Raw genomic sequence first — 26943 nt, 5'->3', positions numbered from 1 at the left:
TGGAATATTTTTTTAAATTTATTTTTATTTATTTTATTTTATTTGTCAAGAACGTATTAGGTAATATATATAAGTATAAGCATGAATTGAAGACATAAAATACATACAAATAGGAAACATTAGGACAGGGATGGTAGGCACGCTGGTGCTCTTATGCATGCCCCTTACAGACCTCTTAGGAATGGGGTGAGGTCAACAGTAGACAGTCTAAGGTTAAAATTTTGGGGGTTTTGGGATGAAACCACAGAGTCAGGTAGTGCATTCCAGGCAGGGGTGGGTTCTAAATTTTTTTACTACCGGTTCTATGGGCGTGGCTTATTTTGTGGGCATGGCTTGGTGGTGGGGGGTAATGTGACTGGGTAGGCGTGGCCAACTTTTTTTTTTTTTTTTAACTTTTAAAAGCATTTTTTTCTACAACCTTAAGAGGTTGCAGAAAAAAATGCTTTTAAAAGCCTCTGATGATCCGGCAACTCAGCTGGGATCGCCAGAGGCTTTTAAAGGCATTTTTTTTTCTACACCCTCTTTGGCAGAAGAGGTTGCAGAAAAAATGCTTTTAAAAGCCTCTGACAATCCCAGCTGAGCCGCGTGATCATCAGAGGCTTTTTTTTTTTTTTTTTTACTTTTAAAAGCATTTTTTCAGTCGAAGAGGTTGTAGAAAAAATGCTTTTAAAAGTAAAAAAAAAAAAGCCTCTGATGAGGTGGGCGGGGTACGCGAGCGGCAACCGGGCCGGGGACCGGTTCAGGGGCATGACCAGCCAATGTTATTACCGGTTCTCCGAACTACTCCAAATTTTTCTTGCGAACCGGTGCGAACCGGGAGCAACCCACCGCTGATTCCAGGCATTGACCACTCTGCGGCTGAAGTCATATTTTCTGCAATCGAGTTTGGAGCGCTTCACTTTAAGTTTGTATCTGTTGTGTGCTTGTGTATTGTTCTGGTTGAAGCTGAAGTAGTCATTGACAGGTAGGACATTGTAGCAGATAATTTTATGAGCTATGCTTAAGTCATACCGAAAGCGACATAGTTTTAAGTTTTCTAAGCCTAGAATTTCAAGTCTGGTAGCATAAGGTATTTTGTTGCGAGCAGAGGAGTGGAGGACTCTTCTTGTGAAATATTTCTGGACATGTTCAATTGTATTAATGTTCGATATGTAGTGCGAGGGTTCTAGATAGATGAGCTGTAATCGAGAAATGGTCTAGCAAATGTTTTGTATGCTCTGGTTAGTAGTAATATCTGCAAGAAATATCACTTGCCTGCAAGCAAGAACTGCCGCGACCACAGAATAGGCAAAGTATTAGAAAATAAAGACATTAAAGTGCTCTGGGACTTCAGAATTCAAATAGACAAGTACCTGACACCTAATTGTTGATAAGAAAGACAAAAAGGTCTGGATAGTGGAGATAGCAGTACCTGGAGATAGCAGAATAGAAGAGAAAGAACTGGAGAAAATCACAAACAATAAAGATCTGTAAAGAGAAGTAGAACCACCATGGCAAAAGAAAGCAAACATAGCCCTAATAGTGATAGGCGCCTTGGGTACAATTCCAAACCTTCTGCACCACCACTTGAATACCATCGGCAATTGACAAAGTCACCACCAGTCAATTGCAGAAGGCCCTTTACTTGGAACAGCTTACATCCTACGACAATACTTTTAACATTATTAAACAACAGCATCTGCCTGTTCCAGGTTCTTGGGAAGGACTCAATAGGTGGACAAAAATGCCAAATACAGTGTAACCAACCCGCTGTCCATGCAATCAACCATAATTTAACGTAAAATGTAAAGCCAGCCACATTTCTGCCAACTAGTAGGACTGTAACAGGAACAGCAGAGGTGCCCTCTGCTTTTATAAAGATACACTACTATTAACTAGGCCACATATTAGAACAGTTTTACAGCATGAAACGAAACATCTGAAGCATGGCAAGATGTTCATTTACTTTTGGCAATTTTATTACACTATTTCTTTTTCTATCACCACTGCTGTATCTAATACCATTCCAGTGTTCTTGCTTCACTAATTGCTGAACTTTCACTACCCTGAGCAAATTATTTTTATAGTGATTAGGCCAGCAAGATCTCATTCTTAGGACACCACAAATAGTTGCTAACCTCAGCAAGAAGGCAGTCGACAGAAGACAAGGATTATTTGCTGTAAAAGAATAGAGACCACAGCAAGTTTTTGAGTCAATTCAAGTTGGTTGGGGAAAGAGAATGAGCAACACAGATACATGAAACATGAAAAGCTCATAGGAATAGGGAAGCTGGGTGGATTTTAAAGTTTTGTGATTCCTAAAACAGCCTTCTCCAAAATGCTGCCATTCTGATGTACTGAGGACTAATATTTCTAAAGGAAAACATACACTGGGAAAGTCTGTTCCTAATCTCGTTTGAATTCCAAGGGAATGAACTTGATGAGTGAAGAGACGAGCAACAAGAAGGATTAGGGGGTTGGAGGCGAAAACATACGAAGAATGGTTACAGGAATTGGGTATGTCTAGTCTAATGAAAAGAAGGATAGGGGAGAAGACAGTGTTCCAAAATCTAAGGGGTTGCCATAAAGAAAAGGGAGACAACTTATTCTCCAAAGTACCAAAAGGCAAGACAAGAAACAATGGATGGAAGCTAACCAAGGAAAGCAGCAACCTAGAACTAAGGAGAAAATTCCTAATGGTGAGAGCAATCAACCAATAGAATAGGTTGCCTTCAGAAGTTGTGGGTGCTCCATCACTGGAGGCTTTCAAAAAAGAAAAACCTGGACAACCTTTTGTCTGAAATGGTAATGGTCTCCTGTTCAAGCAGGGGTTGGACTAAAAGACCTCCAAGGTCCCTTCCAACTCTATTATGCTATGTTTTATGTTTTATTAAAGTAATTGAGAGGGCCCACTAGCCAAATTAAAAAAAAACATGGGTGATATTTCCAAAAAGAAGTATTAACACATTTTTGCTCCCCCTCTCCCGGTATGTATGGCAAGACTCTGAGAACTGTTGTCTTTACCTTAATCTACTCACAGATAAATATTGACCCTTCTACTTGTCATCTTTTCAATGTGTTCATAGTTAAGAAGACGTTTTTAATCCTCACTGGCACAGTCCTAGATAAAATATGGATTTGGTCCCTTCTTGTCTTTCAATCAGGCAGAGAATTACAGAGAATTCAGCATATTCATTTCCATTTTCCTAGCACTGTGTTTCCTCTCTATCTTTCAAAGTTGAAAGACAGCAATTGCATCGTGGTTTAATTCTCTCACAAACTGGAGGCGCCAGAGAAAAGAGTATAGCAAGAAAATGCCAAATAGACAACTGCTTCTCAGGGTTTTTTTTGTTTTTTGTTTTTTGATTTATATACCGCCCTACTCCCGAAGGAGTCAGGGCGATGAACAGGCACAAGATAAAAGAAGTTTAAAAGAACCTGAGATGACACAGCGACCCTAGTAGGGTATACAAAAAGTTCTCAGGAAAGTTTTTGCTTTGCAATCTATTATTTGAGTGCATTGTTCAGATCAAGCAATCCATATTCTAAAGTTCTGTCCTGACTTTAGGACAAAATAGCTTTTCGTTTCATGATGTCTCTCAGTGTTCTAATGTTCCTCAATGGTCTTATCATTATTTTTTCTTAATTCCTTCAACTACTGAAACTTAGAAAAGACATTAACTAATAAGGTTCCAATTCTGATACCATTGACTAGATTATCCATAGGTTTCAATGAAGTGGATCCAGCCATTCTGCCTCTGACCCAGGAGTTCCCATATTGAAATATGCCTAACACTAATTCCTAATATTTTCAAATAGATTGCTTCTGTGCACTTGTTCCTATTTCAAGCAGATTTGGCCAATGATGTCTTGCAATAGCAAACTTCAAGTCCCCCAACTCTGTGTGTAAATTTTAACTTCTACACTGTTTATTATTTAGCTCACAAAATAGACTCTGTCAGCAAAACTACTGACAGTAACCCTGAGCAATTAGAATACTTGATTGCTATTCCAGAGCCACTAAATATTCAGTGAAGAGACTGTCAAAGGAGACAGTTTTTATTAAGGAATCTGCATAAAATACTCTGCATCTATATCAATTATATTACCCACCACTACTTCATACAAATAAAAGACTTTATTCTCTCCAATGCAAATTATTCTATTTTCCTCCCAAGAATAAAAGCAGCTAGACACTCAAATACTGCACCATTACTGAAAAAGCCAAAATTCTACATAAGGTCAATCTTATTTCTCATTGAACACAGGTTTTGCTTGTATTTGTTCAGAAACAATATAAAATATATAATGATAACTACACTAGTGGCCAAAATTGTGGAAACCTTTTGGGAAAAGTGCATTTTTGAGGTTTGATGGCTAATAACACCACTTTTTTTTGGAGTTTCAAGATGATCAGATTTCACTGCTGGAATGGCCTGGGAATAGCCCAGACCTTAACCCAATTGAAAATCTAAGGAGCTGACTAAAGAAATTCGTTAGTCAGAAGCAACCTAGCAATAAAACTCAGTTAATAGAAGCAATCATTCAATCTTGGTTTCACATTATAACAGCTGCAGAACTAAAAGACTTGGTTTACTCCATGGGAAGACGTAAGGCCGTAATTCATGCTAAAGGTTACCCAACTAAGTATTAACTGACATGGTGATAATTTTTGTGTATCTCGGTTTTTTTATGTGTTTCACTTTTTCTTCTTTATACTGTAACTGCTATTCTAATAGCAAATCCTTCATAAAAGTTATTGCATTACATTCTTAATTAAATTATCTTTCCATTGATATATATTACTACTCCCCAAAAAAGTGATGTTATTAGCTAGTTTTAGAAAATACACTTTTTCCAAAAAGTTTCCACAATTTTGGCCACTACTGTATATATGTATGTATGTATTTATTTATTTATTAGTTTGATTTATATGCCGCCCTTCTCCGGAGACTCAGGGCGGCTTACAATGCATTAAGCAATAGCCTTCATACTTTTGTATATACCTGCTTAGTAGGGCTTTTTGGCCCCCCCAAGCAGTGTTCTATTTTATACAAAGTCAACTTACTGCCCCCACAAACCGGGTTCTCATTTTACCTACCTCGGAAGGATGGAAAGCTGAGTCAACCTTGAACCTGGTGAGAATTGAACTCGCAGTAATTGCAGGTAGCTGGTAGATAAGTGCTACTTTAACAGCAGTTTAGTCTGCTGTGCCACCAAGGCTTGTATGCTACACAGACATTAATATGGCAGCCCTGTAAAAGCCAACTGCCCTGGGTGTAAGCCAATTCCAGACTAGGATAATTTTAGGCAGCAGATAGAAACTTCCATGAAAAAAAAATCTTCAGAAAATCTTTGTAAATAAAAACAACCGCAGAGGAAAGTTCTCAAGCTTGTTTCCTGCTTGATAAAGTAAATAGATAAAGGATTTGTTTTTCCTATGCTTGGAGCATTCAATCATACAATATTGTGTTGCATTACCAAAGAATGAAATACAGGCCGTGCACAGAAGTACAGGTTTTAATATCAGACTGTTAACTCTAAAGAGGCTGAGTTTTAATCAAACAAATATTACTATAAGGCGATACGTAAGACTTTAAGTCTAAAATATTCTCATCTGAATATTTGAGCATTTGAAATTCAAGAGAGTTGATCCTACTTTGATGAGGGATTTCTCAACAGGGACACCATCACAAGGGTCTGCCTGCCTGTCTTCAATTGTCTCCTTCTTTATCCAAGATGGGAGCATCTGGTGTAAATTTCTCTCAAATAGATCTTGCTCCTTGTGGGAGGCATCTCTGTGAAGCCCTAGACCAGGGATGGGGAACGACGGGGAACGATGGTCCCAGTCATGCTGCCTCAGGAATTCGGGCAGTTGAAGTCCACATGCCATCAAAGGGCCATCATTCCCCACCTTTGCCCTAGACTAAGAACTTGTTTGAGAAGATAACAATTCTGAAGAATTGGAGCAGGGGCACTTGTAAAGTGCTGCGTATGGCTTATTATTTTAATTTAGAAAAATGGAAATTTGGAGTAGAATAGAGCTTTAAAAAAGCTGCTCCACATTTTAAAAAAGATTTTAAGCTTCAGCAGGAAAACAAAAATCTGCTGACATTAATGTTTCAGTTAATCAGTTGCCAGCATTTCAAATACTCTTCCTTTATGTACCTATTCCTTTTTAATAAATCCCAAATTGATTCTTTCTCTCCATTCGGGCAATCTGAATTATATTCCTAATTATATTGTCAGGGCAGATGAATGCTCCCAGAAAGGTTAAAGGAGGAATTGTTATTTAATATCATGGTGCTGATCTGGTGACCTCTCTCTTTAGTTTCTGCTTGAGACAGACCATTTATCAGGGGTAAAAAAAAGAAGCCATTTTGTCAGGAAAGGTCAGTGACACAGGACTGCCATATTTCAAGTGCTTGGAGTGAAAGAATTAATCCACTTCTTAGTTAGAACGCATTAGCCCTTTTAATTAAATAGAATTACATTAAATTAAGTTAAATGCACAAACCCTTTGAAATCCAGAACTAGCTCAGTCATTATCCAAATCATATTATCATTACTTCACGAGGGTATGTCTTATTACCTTTTCATAAGGTAAACATTATTGTATGGAAAGTCTGTCTGGAAAACAGTTATTACTGTACAACTGTTGTACCATGAACCCACATTTCAAAACTCACACCCTTGATTTGTGTCATATTTAACATCTTCAGAAGAGCCTTTGCAACTGGTCTCTCCACAATTAGTCAAAGGCAATTTTCATATTAGTTTCTGCTTATATGAGCTCTAGCCCTTCACAGTCTTAGTGACAGTTATTCATACCTTCCTCACCGTAAGCCTGCATCACCACAACAAACTTTAATGCCCAGAAATTGCAGTTTGTGGAGAACGCAGCAGCCCATCTGCCTGGAAATCAGAAAATATTGTATAGTTCTTGCACCAAAAGCTCACATCTCAAGACCCACCAACCTGAATTGCTTCATATTTAGCATCTACAGAAAAGCTTTTGCGACGAATATCTCCACAATTAGTCAGTTCTCATACCAGCTTCTGCTGAGATGCATCAGCTTCAGCCACAACATTTTACTACTAACACATAATCACAACATACTTCACTATCCAGAAAATGCAGCTGGTGCAGAATGCAGCAACCTGTTTGCTGGTGGGTAAGAGCTGCTTCAGTGATTTGCTACTACCAGTAGTTAGATGAGCATTGCACCAGTGATTGATAAAGTTTTATTTTTTAAAAATCAAAATGTAAAATAAAATTCTAAGCGTTGGTTTTAACCTGTGAAGCCTTTTACATGGCTTGGCTCCCATTTACCAATAAGGCTGTTACCTACAAACTGAATCTGTTTGTCCGGTGCATTCGGGATGGGGGAGGAAGTTTGGAATGTATTTCCTTTCTGACATGGCTAGGAAGTGAGACCAGAAATAGGCCTTGTCAGTTACGGAATAGCCTTCCCCCATGAGGTCAGATTGGCCCCACAGAGTTATCTTTTAGGAAGGCAGTGAAGACTGTTTTGTGACAGGGAATGAAAAATGAAATTTTTAGTCTTTTTATTTCTGAATCAAAATGACATTTCATTCTTTATTTTATTTTAAAACACAAATTTATTATAGTTTTATGTGGCTTAACCAGTGGTGGGTTGCCCCCGGTTCAGATCGGTTTGCAAGAACTGGTAGTAAAACCAGCGGGAGGCTCCGCCCACTGACCTGGACATCATTAAAGTTGATCCTGCACATACGCGCGCGATGCGAACCAGTAGTAAAGGTAAGTAGAACGCACCCCTGGGCTTAACCGTTCTTTTTTATGGTTATTAACTGTTTTGTTTGATTTGTGTCGTTTTATGATTGTCTTTTATCCCACTATTTGAATATGGTGAGATATAAATTATGGAACAACAAACCAAAAGAATGAACCTATTTGCATAGAATTAAGAAAGTCTCATATTTTCAATCATTCGCTGAAAGTCCTGCAAACTAGGAAGAAGAGAAAGAACTTGTTTAGAAAGCAGAGAACTCATGCAAAAGTTATAGAAATGGTATTTCTGTTCCTTGATTTTACAAGCACTCATTTCCTTGCTACCCCTCATGTATGACAATAACTTAATACAGAAAGTAGTGTCTTGCTCATAATCAGCTAGTTTCAAATACACAAGCAAATAACCATGTAGATCTCAAACAGCTGGCAAATTAAATATAAAAATGTATGTTCTTACAGAAACTTTTCACTTTGTACAATATTACTAAAGTGCCATGCGCAAAAAGGCAGAAAACAAATTTTAACACAAGGTAGCAAATCATAGCCCCTCCTCCAATACTGATGGAATTTTTCATTTGCCAGATAAAGCCTTAAGATGTCCCCAAATCTCCACCTTGAAAATCAACATCTCAAAATCTATGCCTGCTATTGCCTGAATAAAGGATTACTAAGGCTCATCTAGTCCATCTTGTCAGCATCAGGTCATTTTGTATGTCAAGATGAAATCAGGGTAATCTAAATTTGTGAGTCAAAGAAGCCTAGAGGTTAGTTATGGTCCAACTGTGGCAGAAAGCAATAATGCACATATGTTTTATTGGATAGCTGACAGACGCTTCCATCTCCAACATCTGTATTTTAAAAGCCATCTCTATTTTAAAAGCAATGAAAAAGAACATAAAGCACCCATCTCTTGACAGAGGATGCCTTTGCTATTAAATTGGTAAGAGACAGTATCAGTCACTGAGAGAAAATTAGCCACTCACACAGGAAAATTGGGGAAAATGTACTATTTTTTCCTGACACTTTAGCAGTGGATATAGCTGTGCTGATAAATCCCGTTTCAAAGATTCTCTCTTTTCTATAATTGAGAATCTAGGACCACTAAGACACCACCGCATAATATGCAGGGTGAACTTTGGTTATCGAAACATGGGGAGCCATTTTTTGCATCTTTAGAACCTCATTTCTTTCATATGGAGATGAAATGATATAACGCAGCTGGTGAGTTGAACACTGAAGACTCAAATACACTATATCAGGGGTGTCAATTTCGCGGCTTGTGGACAGGATGTGTCACACTCTGGTCACTCTGGTCATGACCACACTCTGGTTACACTCTGGTCAGCGAAGGGGAAAAAAGGGGATGGTACGACCTTTAGCAAAGGGGATAGTAGGGGATGGTACAACCTTGTTGATAATACATTTTGTAAGATACAAACCAGCATAACTTACCATTTTGTCCAGAAAGATCAGCAAATCCTGAGGTAAATAAGCAAAAAAAAAAAAAAAAAAAAAAAAAGCCAGACATTGACATCAAGTTTTTGAGAAAAACCCTCTTATTTTGTCTTCCACTGCATAGTCCATCCTGGATCAGCTCAGGCAGATACAGACTGAGAGCAGCAGGAACACAACATCATGCATGTTCTCCATGCTATTTGCACTCCATCAGAGTTGAATTTTAGCAGATCATAAAATTGCATTTTGGGCATGCAGCCAATTGAATCTACCTAGGGTAGACACTGTATTTTATTCACTCAAAACCTGAAACACCATAAGTATATGAAATGAAATTTTTCTGTCTCCCACTGGTCACCTTCTGAATTATACTCTACTGTGTTTTGACAGATGTATGGATGCTTTCCAAGTTGAAGTTTAGCTTTTCTATCTTAGGCTATTTCCTAGGTCTAGATGAGTTCGGGGTAGGTGTGGGAACACTCTTTCAGTAGAAACTTGCATCTTTCACTAACTCTCCCCCCCCTCCAATGAAATTGCTCCCTGTCCTTGTCTGCATGGAGAAAATGACACGTCGGAAGACAGCAGTGAAGATGATAAATGACATTATGTAACTGTGAAGATGCTGATATGCTGCAATACAAGGATCATACGTTCCCCTCATTCAATGCCATTTTAACTTCAGATGGTTGCTGAACAACCATTTGTGGGAATCACCTGTACTGATGTTGATCTTCTCTGGTTTGAATACTTCTTTGAACTGTTTTACATATTGATATATCATAAATGCTGTTGAGTGTATCTCAGTTACTACAAGTGAAGGATATATTATTGAAGATCATGACCTACCTTACAAATTTCTTCCTGAGAATATGCTTCTGTATCTGCAACAAAAACAGGCATTATTAAAGCCACTGTATGCCCACAAATTGATTTTAAAATGCAAGACTTGCCACGGGCTTCTTCATGCCCTCCAAAAACTTTCAAATTAACACCCCAGGTGTTAATAGACTGCATAAGGAAGAGAAGTTGCTTTCATACAGGGCTATAGAAAGAATACTCTGTATGGTAGAATAGAAGATGGTTGAATCAAGATTGGGGAAAATCAATTTCAAATACCATAGCAATAGCACTTAGACCTATATACCACTTCACAGTGTTTTACAGACATCTCTAAGTGGTTTACAGAGTCAGCATATTGCCCCCAACAATCTGGGTCCTCATTTTACCCACCTCGGAAGGATGGAAGGCTGAATCAACCTTGAGCCAGTGAGAATTGAACTGCTGAACTGCACCCAGCAGAAGTAGCTTGTAGTACTGCATTCTAACCACTGGGCCACCATGGCTCATGTTTTTCCATAGAGTGGAAAAACAAAAGTTTTGTCCTATTCAGGATATGAGCAACACCCAAGAAGCATTTCAAATTTTTAGTTGTGTTGGCAGAAAGCAATGATCCATCCACCAGTCAGCAAGCCTAGACTTTTCTTGGAACACATCACTCCTGGAATTGCCATTACTTTGATCTACCTCTCTCTCCCGTTCATCCAAAAGTCTACATGCATGAGCACTCATGCCCCATGACAACTTAGAAAGAAAATTACAAACTCCAACAAAATAGAAATGCCCAATCTTACCACTGAAGTTAGAAGTTTCAGCCAGCAGGACAGTTTCTACCAAAATGTAGAATAAAAACAAACTGAACTTTCCAATAACAGAGCAAACATATTGACCATTTAAATTCCACCTTATCTCTGGGCTATTGAACAGAACTCTGGTTTGGAATCTTGTACCCTGAAATGCTTGAGACCACAATATTATTGCTAGAATCTAACTCTGTTGGCGATCATGGATCTTGCATAATGATGACACAACAGCTCCCCTCAGGATATTCCATGCAATAAGAAGATTATGTTCAGAAGAAACTCTGAACATAATCAGTTAAGGAAGAGGGGGGGGGAGAGAAATGAAGAAGCAAGCTGTCCTTGTACTTCTAACAAGCTTCAAAGGATTTATGTCTGCCCTCTGCGTCCCTAGTAGCCACCAGAATCCATAAGTATTCCCTTCTGTCATCTGCTCAGGACAATTTAATGTCTTTTTTCCACTCAGGGCCCAGTTGTGTCAACCTTCCATTTTAATCTCCCACAATATCCTTTACATGTCACCACTCTGGCAGTGTGGGAAATGAAATGACAACAATCAGATTGGAGCACTGCTGTTTCTTGCCACTGCTGCTGAGACTGTCCATGACCAGAAATCAGGGGGACTGTGCCTAGAAAATCCTGGAGCAATTTACATCCAAAAGCAAGCAGGACTCTTACAATTTGAAATGTGAAATATAAATACAATCTGATCCTAAATTTTTCTGCAAACAATATAAAAAGAAAAATCAACTACATCTCAATTGTTTTGACTACTACTGGAACTTGTTTACTGACACACAGTTGCGTGCCCACACATAGTCAGAGAAAATAATGCTTCACGTTTCGATAATGAGAGGATTACAAATCTAAATATGACAAGAAAACATCATGTTCATTTATAAGCTCTTCCCAGATGTGTCGGCCAACAAAGTGGCACGCACATATATAAAATGCAAGTAAATCAGTAAAATGTTTTAAAAATCATGTTCAAAGAGCCTTGGTAGTACAGTGGTTTAAGGCACCCTGTTATTAAGCTGATTATTAAGACCAGCTGCCTGCAATTACTGCAGGGTTCGAATCTCGCCAAGGCTCAAGGTTGACTCAGCCTTCCATCCTTTCTAAGGTAGGTAAATTGAGGACCCAGCTGTGGGGGCAATAAGCTGACTTTGTATAAATATACAAAAGGATGAAGGCTATTGCTGAGCACATTGTAAGCCGCCCTGAGTCTCCGGAGAAGGGTGGCATATAAATCAAATTAAATTAAAAAAAAAAAAATTCAGTGCTGATTTGGGGGTTTTGTGGTTTGATATATCAAAAATGGAAGAATGGAGATGAATGAGCTTTTATAGCAAGCATTATGCCAAACATTAGAGTGGTGCGGTGCCCTAGAGGTGGAGCGCTTTCCTCACAATCAGGAGGCTGTGAGTTCGATCCTAGGTAGAGGCAGATATTTCTCTCTCTGGGCACGATGAGAATATATCTGCTGAATATAACTCCACATTGGTGACAGGAAGGGCATCCAGCCAGTAAATACTCTGCTCCATTCAGTTGCCCAGACTCCAAGGGATTATGGGGTCATTAAAAGGAGATGATTATGCCAAACATTCAGATAGCTGCTTCATTCTACTTCATGTCACATGGCCTAACTTTTGCAGAAGCTATCAGTGGGGCTATGCTCTATATCAGGGATGTCAAACTTGATTTCATTGAGAGCCACATCAGAGTTGTGTTTCACCTTGGGGGCCGGGGGGGGGGGGGCATGGCCAGCTTGACGTCACTTGTGTCGGGAGCGCCTGTGGTAGCCTGAGTGCTCTGCCAGTGAAAATGGACTCCCGAGCTCTGTTTTCGGCTGCACCAGCCTCCTGCAACCCTCTGCCAGCGAAAACGGAACTTGCAGCCTTCCTGAGCTCCATTTTCACTGGCAGAAGCACCACAGGCCGGTCCTTCACTGTTTCCAGGGTGGTCCTGTGGGCCAGATCTAAGCACCCTGCAGGCCAGATCTGGCCCGTGAGCCTTGAGTTTGACACCTCTGCTCTACATAGTGCTGCCCTTGTAGGCTATTCAAAGCTTCAGTTACTTTAAAATGCGGTGACCCAAGTAGAAATAGGCTCAGTTTGCCACTATGACAACTGTACCATGGGTGTATTGACTGTCAGCTGGCCTCTGTGTGCAATTCAAGAAGCCTTGTTTGACTTAGGCTCTCAACAGTCAAGCCTATTATTTTGGGAAAAGATTCCAGTCTTATGCAGATAACTTACAACAGTAATGACCATTCAAAGTTATAATGGCACTGAAACTTATGACTGTTTTTCACACTTATGACAGTTACAGCATCCCCATGGTCATGTGATCAAAATACAGGTGCTTGGCAATAGAATCACATTTATGACAGCTGCAGTGTCCCAAGGTCATGGGATCACTTTTTGGGACCTTCTGACAAAGTCAGCAGGGATTTACTTAAGTGTGTTACTAACTTAACATCTGCAGTGATTCACTTACGACAGGAAAATAAAGTAAAGCACACTTAATAACTGTTTCACTTAGCAGCAGAAATTTTGGGTTCAATTGTATTCATAAGCAGAGGACTATCAGTGAGCACTACTCTACATGTATGTCTGTGCATCGAAGAAAGGCAGCAAATTACTGGAAATGGCATCTCTCTCTGCAAAGTTCAAACTCCAGCATTTCTATAGCTACTGTTTATTAATTTTCATTAAATAACTCAAAGTGATTGAGATAGATTGGGTCGACACAGAATTTCTGCCCAAAGTCACCCAGTGAGTTTCCAAGCCTGAGGGTAGAGAATTTTGTTCCTTTGTTTTATCAAATTTATATAGCTGCCCATCTTACAACAAGTGACTCTGGGTTGCATATAACAAAGCTTTTGTAGCTAGCTTTCCCAGTCTTAGTCCAACACATCAACCACTACACCGGGTGTCAGCAACCTGCAGCTCCAGAGGCACATGCGGCTCTTTGGGCCCTCTGCTGTGGCTCCCTGTCGGGTGATCCCATCACTGGCTGGCCCCCCCTCCTCGCCTTCCCCTCCCAGTCACTCCTCGCCAGGGGCAAATAAAGAGAGACGGGGAGAGAAAGAGAGATACAGAGATACAGAGAGAGAGGGGGAGAGAGAGGGAGAGAGGAGAGAGAGAGGTCAAAAGGGTTTTGTTGTTCCCAGTGTTTTTTAACAACCGGTTCTCTGCCCTAATGACTTGCTGGGTAGGCGTGGCTGGGGATGGTGGTCATGTGACTGGTGGAAGTGAATGGCGTTGAGTTGGCCACGCCCACCCAGGTTTTGTGGCTCCCAGTGTTTTCTTTTCTGTGGGAAACGGGTCCAAACGGCTCTTTGAGTGTTTAAGGTTGCAGACCCCTGCACTACACCATACTGGCTTTACGGCAGTAGAACTGGGAAATGCCTATCTTGGCTGGTGACCTTTGAGAGTTGCTATCAGTTACAGACAGGTTTACTGCATGAAAGCTTTACAAATGCAAACAGTATTGCAGGGTTTAAACTACAGCGAAGGTGCAAGGGTTAGTTAGGGAATATTTAAACTCTTTGCTCATCTCTTGGATCCTGACAAAACAGTTCAGGGTCTTTAGAGCAGGCTTAAATAGATTAAGGGGTCAATGTTACTGTAATACACTTTCATTTTAAATTATTACCATGATTTCTCTGCTTCGCAAGGTGGTCTCTTGTATTTTTTTTTTTTTTAATTTGATTTATATGCCGCCCTTCTCCGGAGACTCAGGGCGGCTTACAATGCGTTAAGCAATAGCCTTCATTCTTTTGTATATTTTATACAAAGTCAGCTTATTGCCCCCACAAACTGGGTCCTCATTTCACCTACCTTAGAAAGGATGGAAGGCTGAGTCAACCTTGAGCCTTGGAGAGATTCGAACCAGCAGAAATTGCAGGCAGCTGTGTTAATTGTATTGCTAAAACCCATGTGGAAGTCATGAGTGAAGAACAACTAACAAATGACTTAAATAGCAAGGTCACATTTAAAAAGTGGACCAATACAATGAATCTGTTTTAAAGCGCGCGCACACACACACACACACACACACACACACACACACACACACACACAGGAAACATACCTGGTGGACCCACAGAATCTCCATAGCCTTTCATTTGCAAGGCAATGACACGGAAGCCAGCATCAGCAAGGGCAGGAATCTAGCATGGAGAAAAAGACATAAGTAACCTTGTTGGGTGCACAGGTAATATGGGCCCATCTTCCTATAACCAGGGGTGAAATGTTCCCGGTTTGGACTGGATTGCCCGATCCGGTAGCGATGGAGGCAGGTGGTTCAGAGAACCGGTAGCAAAAATCACTGCCCCATGCCCAGTTGAGCCGTGCAATCATCAGAGGCTTTTTTTTTTTTAAAAGCATTTTTTCTACAACAACTTCGGCCAAAAAAATGCTTTTAAAAGTAAAAAAAAAAGCCTCTGATGATCACGCAGCTCAGCTGGGATCATCAAAGACTTTTAAAAGCCTCTGATGATCCCAGCTGAGTTGCCTGATCGGCAGAGGCTTTTTTCTTTTAAATGCCGATTTAAAATGCCGATCGTCATTTGCATGACGATCCAAACTGAGTTGCCTGATTGGCAGAGGCTTTTTTTCTTTTAAAAGCTTCTGACAATCTAAGCTGAGTTGCCTGATCGGCAAAGGCTTTTTTTCTTTTAAAAGCCTCTGACGATCCAAGCTGAGTTGCCTGATCAGCAGAGACTTTTAAAAGAAAAAAAGCCTCTGCCGATCAGGCAACTCAGCTGGGATCATCAGAGCCTTTTGAAAGCATTTTTTTTACAACCTCTTCACCGAAGAGGTTCTAAAAAAAATGGTTTTAAAAGTAAAAAAAAAAAATTGGCTATGCCCACCCAGTCACATTACCCCCCCAACCAAGCCACGCCCATAGAACCAGTAGTAACAAATTTTAGATTTCACCACTGCCCATAACCCAAAACTTCCATGTAAACATTGCAGCTGCCATATATTATGTATGAGAAAGGGATATTCCTTTTCCTTCAAGTGAATTGAACTTATTCCAAAAGATGGCATTTATGCAAATTAGGAATAAATATGCTTAAAAATTATGTCACCTGGAACCTCCAAGAAAACCAGGACTCTGGAAATCCATGGCAGAGGCAAATCACTGGACCACTCCCCATCTCCACAAAGTGCAACTCGGTGTCCGGCTAAAGACAGGAAGGAAGAAAGGCTTGAGTCGTAATTCTCAAAGGCAGAAGGAACTGCATCTCTAAACTTCAGAGTAAATTGTTAAAAAGTAGGACAGGCATAATAACCAAAACAGGAAACATCTATATGCAAAGCAAACCAACAGCTTAGAGATGGTACCTACCTGTACCCCCTACTTAAAATTGCCATATGGAAAATGATAAATAGATGATCAAAACCCATCTTCCTGTAAAGACACTGGTACTGTCAGTGGCAGAAGTCAAGGAATTAATCCAAGCAAATGGAAGTTATTGCTTAGCTTTTACAACAGTAGCAAAATGGCATTATTTTCTCTCTCCTATAGTACATTACATCCTCAGCTAAATGGCACTATTTATATGTAAAGGGAGAGATGGTTTGGAAAAGTATTTGCTGAGCTGCAATGAAGAACATGAGAGAGACAGAGAATAAAGACCAGATTTGCTTTCAGCTGGATGCCGTTTGGACAGATGCAAACAAGGTGACTGAGGCCATGTCTTGCTAGTTATTTGGGATGAATTTGAGCCTGCTGTTTTCACTATATGAAATGACTAAGGCACAATACATGATTCAGAACGGAACAGAATAACAGAGTTGGAAGGGACCTTGGAGGTCTTCTAATCCAATCCCCTGCTCAGGCAGGAAACCCTACATTATTTCAGACAAATGGTTGTCCAATCTCTTCTTGAAAATGATTTTTCATTTTTACATGCTCAAATCATAATAAACAGAATTGTTTCCCCCATTGAAAGCAATTAAAACATCAATTTTAAATATAGTCTTCCTATCATTACCTTGATTTTTACATATCCATGGGCCACATCCTGGGGCTCACATGCTGAAGGGAGATATTCTTCCTGGTCAAGAAGCTGTGGAATAGATAATTAAATGAGTGAGATTTCAAGCACCACATGAGTCAGTTAAGTAGGGATCTATTATGATTAGCAACTGATCTCTACGATGTTTAGTAACAGGATTTTTTCTCCCCATCACTGAAGTTTTTCCCTTTTAAAAAATCAAGGGAGATGTCAGGAATTGAACATGAAAACTTTCAACAGTCAGAGAGCATGCTCACTACTGAACGAAGACCTAGTATTAGTGGTGGGTTCCGCCCGGTTCCGCCAAGCCGATAGCAGTGATGATATGATGTCAAGAGAAGGACCCAGAAGAAAAGAGTGGATCATCTTTTCCGTATTGCTCCCAGGAAAACTAAATGAACATCTGAACTTGAAGGAGATTTCACTTACTTACTAGTAACAGCTGAATTAAGTGAATTGCACAAACATAAACTAACCATACTGGCTATGTTTATACAACACTCTTGAATGCACCGAGAAAATCAATCTATTCCATCAATAAATCAAAGTTGAAGATGAATGGACAGATGTGGAGGAAAATGTACAAATATTCAGGCTAACACCTCTTGTAATAAATATAGATAACAAAGAAGCTTTAATTGATGCAGCTATGCAAGAACCTTCTGCTAAAATAGTATAATAGCATTTTCCAAATATCTACGGTATAAAAAAAGGACTGAAAACCCAATTAAAAGAGTAAAAAGGAAGCTGAAATTCATTCTGCTCAATGTCTCATAAAAATTCCACTCCTGGAAGATAATGAAATCCAGCTAAAAATGATTTAAAAGCCCACATTTAAATTGCCAGCTTTTAAAAAAAAATCTTGCTAAGGGAAAAATGCCCTTGGATTTTTTTTCAAAATTTTCATGTAGCACAAATCCCAGCAATTTGCTCACTGCAAAGGTAGAAAGAAACCTGGGTCCACAGAGAAATGCAGATCCCTGTGTTTGTTTTTTTAAAGGGAAAGAAGCAGATCCACTTTCAAGGAATCAGCTGCTACGTGAGTTGGATGAAGTACTTCTGGGTAGATCTAACAAAAGTATTACAGAAAAAACGTGTCCATTGCAGCACAAAGTAACCAGATCCTGCTGGGCTAAAACGGCCAACCACTGAGTCAGGTTTACAAGGTTAATATTGTATATCCAGGCATGTGAAAATCAGCCAGTCCTGGGCAGCAGTCTCATTTCCTTCCATCACCAGTATGCCTTGCCATTAATCTCTTCCCCAGTTCAGCTATTGTTGTCACGTTTATCTTGCAGATTAGTCAAGACAGAAACTGTACAGTACTAGCAAAAGAGGCATGCAAGCTTATGAGCTATATAGAATCAGCTATCAGTCAGGAAAAATTATAGTAGTTCTTAGCCGCACATATAGTTACCCCATGAGAATGATCCCCAAGAGATGGAAGTAGAAAGGCAGCAGCTATTCCAGAAATTGCCCAGTTGGATTCTTTCCTTCTCTTCCGCCTGCCTGCCCTCAACCCTAGCTACTGCCTGCAACAGTCCTAAGGGAAGGATCCTTTTATTTTTCATAAATGTTTGTTATATTCCCGTCTTGACTACTGTAACACGCTCTACATGGGGCTGTCCTTGAAGAGCATCCGGAAGCTCCAGTTGGTGCAAAATGCAGCAGCCCGCATGTTTTATGCAGACCTCGTAAGCACATGTATCACCTCTCCTGCGGGAGCTGCACTGGTTGCCGATTTGCTTCCGGGTGCAATTCAAGGTGCTGGTTGTCACCTTTAAAGCCCTTCATGGCTTGGGACCAGGTTATCTGAGGGACTGTCTCTTGCCGGTCACGTCTACCTGACCCACCAGAGCAGAGAGGGAGATATACCTGGTGGGACCCAGAAGAAGGGCCTTCTCCGTGGTAGCTTCCTCTCTCTGGAACATCATTCCCAGAGATTAAAATGACCCCCACTCTACACTCTTCCGGAAGGCGCTGAAGACCTGGTTCTGCCAGAGGCCTGGGGAACGCAGAGTGGGATGGAGCCTATTAAATGGCTCATGTGATGTGTTGTCGCTGGGGGAGGGGGTGGGAGGTTATTATATTATTTTATTAATTTATTATATGATTATTTACTTTTATTAGTTTTAATGTTTTATATATGAGGTTTTCATATTCTTGTAAGCCGCCTTGAGTCGCCATGTGCGAATAGGCGGCAATATAAATTTCTTAAAATAAAATAAATAAAATATAAAATATTGTATTTACAGTTGTTTATATTGCTTGCAAGCTATTTTGGGAACTCTGTGATCCTGAAAGGAGAAATATAGACAGGGTTTGGCAGCTGCCTCAATCCAGAAGTAATTCTTCAACTATATGATGGGATGATTTTATAGATCTCTATACCAACCTCACTAATTATTTCTAAGCCCAATTCATATAATTATTTTTTAATGTCCTAAATACTTTGGGTCCAAATTATCTAGAGGACTTCCCACTACTTTATACAAACCTGAGTTCAGTTTTAACATAATTCTAGAGATTCTCTAATTACTGACTTCATTTTCCCAATCAATACAATACACCCAAAGAGCTTTGCAGGGTTTTTTTTAATTTTTTTTTTTTAATTTTTGATTTATATGCCGCCCTTCTCCGGAGACTCAGGGCGGCTTACAATGCTTTAAGCAATAGCCTTCATACTTTTGTATATTTATACAAAGTCAGCTTATTGCCCCCACAATCTGGGTCCTCATTTTACCTACTTTAGAAAGGATGGAAGGCTGAGTCAACCTTGAGCCTGGTGAGATTTGAACTTGCAGTAATTGCAGGCAGCTGATGTTAATAACAGTGCTTTAGTCTGCTGTGCCACCAGGGCTCTTTGCTCAATGTTGCTCAATGATTCCTAATCTGTGGAATTTGTGCGGAGGGGGGGGGAATTATACTGGACCTTCCTATCTTTGCTTTGAAGAAAGCTTTAAAAGTTTGTTCTCTTGACTTGTTTATGTGGGACAACTCTGTAGCAAAGTTTGAAAAACAAGACCTGTATGAGATCAAAGAAACTGCTCATATCAAAGCCCAGATAAGGACTACTTACCTGAACCCCAGTCAGATCTTGAAGCTGCTTCAAAGCAGAATCAGCTTCTTTCACTAGGATTGTTGTCATCCCCATCTTCTGAGCAGGCTTTAAGTTTGCACCAATGTCATCCAGATAAATAACCTAAAGTGAAGAAAAGAATCAAGATCTGCTGCAGGTGAAGGGCCCATATTCTACAAAAAATATTCTTTATTCAGGCAATCTACATGCTGCAATGAGAGAAGTGGAACTTTGCAAAATGTACTAAGTATGCAAAATGAATTTACAGAGCAGGAAAGAATAAGATATAAAATAATAAACTGAAGACTGCCCTCCCTTAAAATAAAGGATTTTATTCATTAATCCCTTTATCTTTAAAAAGATCAGTAGCCACTGTTGCAGTTTTAAACATATCCTCAACCATTAGGACTAGAATGTTAAAGTAAGGGGGAAGATTTAGAAAGAAAAATTATACAATACAGTTCTTCAGAGTTTTTTCTTTGTAGAAAGCTTTGAGTTTTTTGGGGGGGAGGGAGGGGGAAATTAAGATTTGCTGCATGGGGGGGGCATGTTAATTCCATCATTATCTCACTTATTTAAGCACATACTGTGCACATTATTATTTGCCCTTATTAGAATGTTTAATAGAGCAAACAGAGTATTGCCTGTATTAGAGAAGAGATGGGAAATTGCCTATCTTTTTAGTGGAATTCTAGTCAAATCTCCCTCCCTCACAATTACTTTTCAAAGATATTAAAGAGAGAAATAATATCTGATTATACATCTCCAAGGTCTCATTAATAAATCAAAGTACTATCGTGTTTAATAGGCTTCAAAGTGGGATTTCATTGAATCACATCTAAACTAGCAAGAGAGAACTGAATCCCAATAAAAATATCTCCAGACCATGACAGAGTACTTGGAACATTATCATCTCTATACACACTAGAAGTTGATGTAGTGAGTGATACAGATAGGTAAAGCTGGAAATCTGTTAGAAAAGAGGTTGAGAAGTCACTAACCTCCTCAGGTGTTACATTCAGCTCATGTAATGCATACTCGTAAATCTTGGGATCTGGTTTCTGCAGCCCAATCCGACAGGATTCAATCACCTTATCAAAATATTTCCTCAGCAGACATAAAGCGAACCCTGTTTGATGCCTGCTAGGAGTATCATCAATCCAGTTGTTTGTCAGGACAGCAATTCTGAAATCTGAAAAGGGGCAGGAAATTGAATAAATGGGGACTATCTGTATTTATTTATTTTAAGAGGGAGTGATATTGTGAAGTTTGACAATTCCTGATTCAGTTAGTCACAAAGATCACAAGATTTTTTTCAACTTCCACAAAGCTGAAACTTGATACACATTATGGACAAGATAGTTAAGGCAAATGTATTTATTAGGCTCCAATAAGGAGTGGTAATAAACAACAACAAATGTTTTGTCTATTGCTCGTGAAAGAGTGACAATGTTGAAGGTTATTGTTATTTTGAGGAATTTAGGGACATATTTTTATTTCTCCATTATATTAAAAAGTCTAGAAATTTAGAGCTGATTCTGAGTTAATCTGATTATCACTCTTTCTTGCTGAATAAAGGGGGGGGGAATTTTCACACACCTGCAAACTTGTGAAAATTTCACTTTTTGTTCCCATCGCAGAGTCATGTGCCATTCAACCAAAGACTTGCAGTTTCATAACCATGGTAAAGCCATGAACATGGCTCTAATACGGTGCCAAGTTTTGATAAATACCTGGGGGTTGTTGTTGGGAGCTTCTCCACAGAACCTATCATTTAGGTACTATGGAAATTGGCTGCCTTTGGGGTATCGCTGCTGTGGCTATTAAGGAGCTCCTGACAGCTCGTAAGAGATTTGAGTATCATCTTACTTGGTATGAACAGATTTTATGCTATGCTTTTAAATTTGTTTGCTTGAGCTAATAATAAAGCTTAAAATTCCTTTATTTACTGGTGTGCTTATTATCTCAGGATTCAAAAGAACCAATTGTCTGGGCATTTGATCACTACCCTAACACTTGGAAGAAAAATACCATATATACTTGAGAGAGCAATGTTGTGTGGTGATTAAGAAACCAGGAGACTGACTTAGAAACCAGGAGCTGGCTGGATGATTTTAGATCAGTCACTCTCTCAGCCCAATTCACATCACAGGGTTGTTGTTATGGGGAAACAGTTGAGTAGAAAAGATTATTATGTATGAGTTACTTATAAAGTAATAAAGACAGGATAAAGATCTAATACATAATAATAATAAAATAATAATATTCATGGATAAGCCTATGCATGGATAAACCAACCCTTGAATTTTTAATTAAAATACTAACTGAAGAAGCTTCTTGGATGAGAAGTGAAATGTCTTCAAGGAAAACAAAGTCAGTTGCCTTTTGAAAAAGCACCTTTGGAAGAACCATTAAATGGATGACTGAGAATCTCCATGGACATTCAATCAAAATACTACCAAAAATGAACAATCCACAGATAAGCCAGCCCTTAAAATGTTTGTACATTTTAATTTGCACCACTGGCTTATAAATAGGTGGCACATTTTTCATAGTATTTTGGCCAAAGGCTTGAGGGTCGAATTATCTGTAAGAATATATGGGTATTTTAAAAAATATTACCATATATACTGACAAATAAGCCCTTCCATGGATAAGCTAAAACCAATCTTTGGAGTAGTATTTTGCAACCTAAAATGGCTCATCCTTGAGTATATACAGTAATGATTTTTAGAGCTAAATCAAGTATAAAAAGCACAGAGAACATGCACCTTCTTGAAAAAGGCATTTGACTCTTCCCCCTTCATTCTCATACATAAAATTGAAAGTTTCTTCCAAGAGTGCTCACCTTCTCAAAGAAATAGAGCATTTTCCAGTTTAAAAAGTACTGAATTGATTTGACGATAAATAAAGTGAAATAAATATACCAGGCATTATACCACTGCCCTGGATAGCAGAAGTTTTACCATTTTTCTTGAGAAGCATAGCAGCCTTCAGGAAGGGTACACTAAAGCCATTTTTCGCCATCGTTTCGACAAAACTCTTGCTCAATGAGAAGTTTTCAGGGAGGGGGATATTAGAAGTAGAAGAAACTTTCTTGCAATCATCTTCAAAGTCAGCAATAAGCTAAAACAGATGTTAAAATACAAGTATTTTTATTTTAACACAAACAGAGTGGGACAGAACAAAATGATAAGGATATCCATTGCAAGCATATTAAACATGGAAGATGACTATGTTAGGAATAGAAGTGGGTGTACTTCATAAGCTATAAAGGAGTCCCTGGTTTGGGCTTCCTGAACTATCCCCATATGATAGGTCCTAAATATTACATTTTTAAGAAATGAAACTGGTGAGACAGAAAGTAGCTGTTCTCATGGTAGAGAGAGCACTGTGCCAACATGTATCAGATGCCTCCCAAGGCCATCAATAATCCACCAACTCAGAAACATGGGGAGTGGAGAAAAGCTTAGAATTTAAATCCCAGATCATCAATTATATAAGGCATTTGATTTACATGTATTTCAGTGGATAGAATTTCTGTGTGTACATTTTTGCCTGCAATGAAGAAACTAATTTTGCTGGGTGATATTTTTGTGAGCTTTTTGCCAAGTAAGCCAATATCTGAATAAGGCTTTATTTTATTTACTTTTTTCAATTTAGACACTGTCTCATTCCATATTGGCTTCAGAGAACAAAATAAAGAATGCAATGTGTAATAAATGAACAAGATGGGAATTTTCCCAAACAAGAGAGAAAATATGTACAAAACTTGTAACTATCAAGAGCCACCATGCATGTTAGCCCAAGACTTGAGAGAAGAGTCAGATTTTTTAAAAGCTTCTGGAATGACACAAAGGTGAGAGCCACATGGATCTCAGAGGGAACCACATTTTAGGGAGCGGGCACTGCAAAAGAAAAGGCATGCTTCAGATTCAGATAGATTGTGTTGTTCAAAGAGTCCAGGAGCATGCCAAACCTATAGGCTTCTATTGGCTGGGCAAAATTACAGGAGACAGGTGGTCTCTTAGATAACCAAGCCTCATGATACATAGGGCTACGGGAACTGGCATTTACTTCTAGCTTTGTTGCCTGTGTGGGAAGAAGGTTTCTCCACCATAAGCCATGGTGGCACAGTGGTTAGAATGCAGTGCTGGCTGACTCTGCCCACTGCCAGGAGTTCGATCCTGACCGGCTCAAGGTTGACTCAGCTTTCCACCCTTCCAAGGTCGGTAAAATGAGGATCCAGATTGTTGGGGGGAAATATGCTGACTCTGTAAGTCACTTAGAGAGTGCTTGCAAAGTCTAAGTGCTATCGCTATTGCTATTAAACAGTTTTTGTCACATCCTGAATGTGAGTCATCTCACCCATCCCTTTCTGCTCCACGGAATTCTGTAGTCCTGGTGCCCAGAAACCCTTTGCATAAAGGGAGATGCCAGAAATGGAGCATTGGTATTTATACCTTCAGACAATTTGTTCTTCCCTGAACTATGTTCTCTTCCAAAAGCAACTAACTTTTACCTGGGTTAATCCAATCTGTCCAGTCATCCCTTTGGAGAAAGGTCCATCAGAGCCACCATGTTGAATGACTTTTTGAAAGAAATCTCTGGAAGTTGAAAAACACACAATTCATACAAATTAGGGAATAACGGTTCTTTTCAAGGCATACAGCAGTTTGGCTTCAGTCATCACACCAATGGCAGAATACTGTGCATCTAAATATCAAACTACAGTTAATCAGACCTTGCTACAGGGATATCAGTAAAATGCAAGGCAAGTCTGAGAAAAACATAAATTTCCATATGTATGTATGCCCCAAGATAACATAACATGTAGAAACGGACTGACCTATTCAATCCGATAAGAAAAGAAACAATAGATTTATTAATACTTTCTGGTTCCTATTCAGAAACTGACATTATGAAAAAAAAAAAAAAAGAAGAGTCACTGTTTTGGGTTAGTCCTTGGTCTCTTGCCTTGCTAGTGCACCAGAAATCAATCCGAGGACATTTGTGGAGGCTATTATAGCTACATACTAGGCTTAAATTAGTATTATTGGAATATGAATCTCATAAACCTCTTTCAAATCTCTTAATACTTCTGAAAGCTACCAATGTATTTGCACAGACATCCAAAGATCCCTTATAAAGCAGGAAGATGCTTAAAGGACACACATTATCCCATTTTATATTGGGAGATCATATACTGTTTTGATAACTCTAAAAAATGGACTACTATGAATGACTAGCTCAGAGTTGTGTGTTGCTCAACCGTGATCTATCTTCTGCATCTTACACAACCATAATACTATGCAGCATTGGCTCTCAAATGTGATTTAAGCAACAGCATCCTACTTCTTTCAAAAAGATTGCAACTAGATTGCAACAGAACTTATACAATGAAATCTGCCATATTTTGCATAATGTCAAAAGGAGAAGAAAAAGTTAGTATGCTATAAACATGGAAAATATTTGTATGTGTGAAGTATAACCAGGTATGAGACTAGAAATATAATTTCACCTATTTGGAATGTCAATGCAGAACATAATTATTCATATTACTGACAGTCATTTAGAGGGTAGATGGGAAAATATTTAGGAACTATAATAATTATATAAAGACCTATTTCTGTGCACAAACAGAAGAATAGAGGAATTGTTACATTTTGTTTTATCAAATTGTAATAGCCAGTTTTGTGTATATTTGATCTGCTACCAAACAAGCCAAATTTTAAAAAAAACACACACTATATATTTTAAAAACAATATATCGAGTAGCATGATAGTTGGCTCAAGGGTTAGTTCGGGAGGCAGACTACAGATTGTTTCCATAGTTCATCTATTTAGTTGTAGATATCCACAACTGGACAGGTAAGCTATCAAGAGCCAATATAAACTACCAGAAACAGTAGTAGTAAGCAGTATATCTAATACTTTAAAAAATAAGCTTGAAATTTCTAATAGACATTTTGGTCTATCTTATTTCCCCCCCCCCCTCCATTCCTCTCCCCTTTTTATGGGACCTTCAATCCATCTTGTCTCCAGGTGACTACACAACCTAATCCTGCAGTTTTCTTGGTTACAGTACCATAAGTGGTTTGTTATTTCCCTCTTCCTAGGGCTGATAGGATATGACGATCCCAGAATCATCTGACTTCCATGCTTAACACATAGCTAGTATTTAGAGTTAGTCCTTAACAACTTTGGATATAAAGTCATCATGGGACACAAGTCATCATGGGACCGTGACCAATTTTACAACCTACTTTGCGGAAGTTCATGGTTAAGCAAACGATGTGGTCATTAAACAAACCCATTGTGCTCTACAAGGTGCTTTTTTGGCCAGAAACCAGAAGTAAATGCCGGGTTCCAGACCAGCTTCTGAGAGCTACCAATGTTTCTGTACAGACATCCAAAGAACCCTTATAAAGCAGGAAGATGCTTAAAGGACACATGTTATCCCATTTTGTACTGGAGATCATATATTGTTCTGACAGCTCTATAAAATGGACTAGTATGAATGACTAGCTCACAAGTGTGTGCTGCTCAACCATGATTTATTGTAAATTATTGTCATATGACCACATTGGGGTGTGTGGACATTAAAATATTGAATTTGGGTTATTAGTCCCTTTTTCAGGGTGTGGGATAACTTGTAATGGTCACTAAGCAACCAGTTGTAAATCAAAGACTATAGTCTTTTTGTCACTTACAACCAAACTGGCTTTCTTTGGTTTTCTCCATAGCATAAAATAGCATAAAATAGTTTCTAGGAGGAATTTTGATAATATATTTCATCTGTTTCAGTAAGCCAAATATAACATGCCCTTTCAGAAATTACCTTAAGTTTCTGTCGAAGAACTGTCAGTCAGTTCACCACAAATCACCACACTTAATTGCAACACACTTCTAAAAAAGGTGAACTATAAATGAAAGTTATTTTACTCTGGGATTGGAAGGATATTGCATCATTTGATATGCTGCA

General features: G+C 39.0%; 1 protein-coding gene across 1 annotated transcript in view; it reads right to left on the bottom strand.

Annotated features, from left to right (window-relative positions):
• EPHX2 (epoxide hydrolase 2) overlaps positions 1 to 26943 on the bottom strand; it is a 63338-nt gene that overhangs the window by 31474 nt on the left and 4921 nt on the right. Inside the window, exons 2-10 of the mRNA XM_070932189.1 lie at positions 24481 to 24565; positions 22925 to 23084; positions 20960 to 21150; positions 19959 to 20081; positions 16856 to 16930; positions 15947 to 16042; positions 14944 to 15022; positions 10055 to 10089; positions 9206 to 9232 (exon numbers count right to left, since the gene is read on the bottom strand). Coding sequence (XP_070788290.1) covers positions 9206 to 9232; positions 10055 to 10089; positions 14944 to 15022; positions 15947 to 16042; positions 16856 to 16930; positions 19959 to 20081; positions 20960 to 21150; positions 22925 to 23084; positions 24481 to 24565 — 871 coding nt within the window. The remainder of the gene's footprint in view (positions 1 to 9205; positions 9233 to 10054; positions 10090 to 14943; positions 15023 to 15946; positions 16043 to 16855; positions 16931 to 19958; positions 20082 to 20959; positions 21151 to 22924; positions 23085 to 24480; positions 24566 to 26943) is intronic.

Source organism: Pituophis catenifer, unplaced genomic scaffold (assembly GCF_029215685.1).
Source record: "Pituophis catenifer annectens isolate HBS135680 unplaced genomic scaffold, rPitCat1.0.hap2 SCAF_1, whole genome shotgun sequence".
NCBI lineage: Eukaryota > Metazoa > Chordata > Lepidosauria > Squamata > Colubridae > Pituophis > Pituophis catenifer.
Note: the sequence above shows the minus strand (reverse complement) of the source record. Positions and strands in the feature narration are given on the sequence as shown.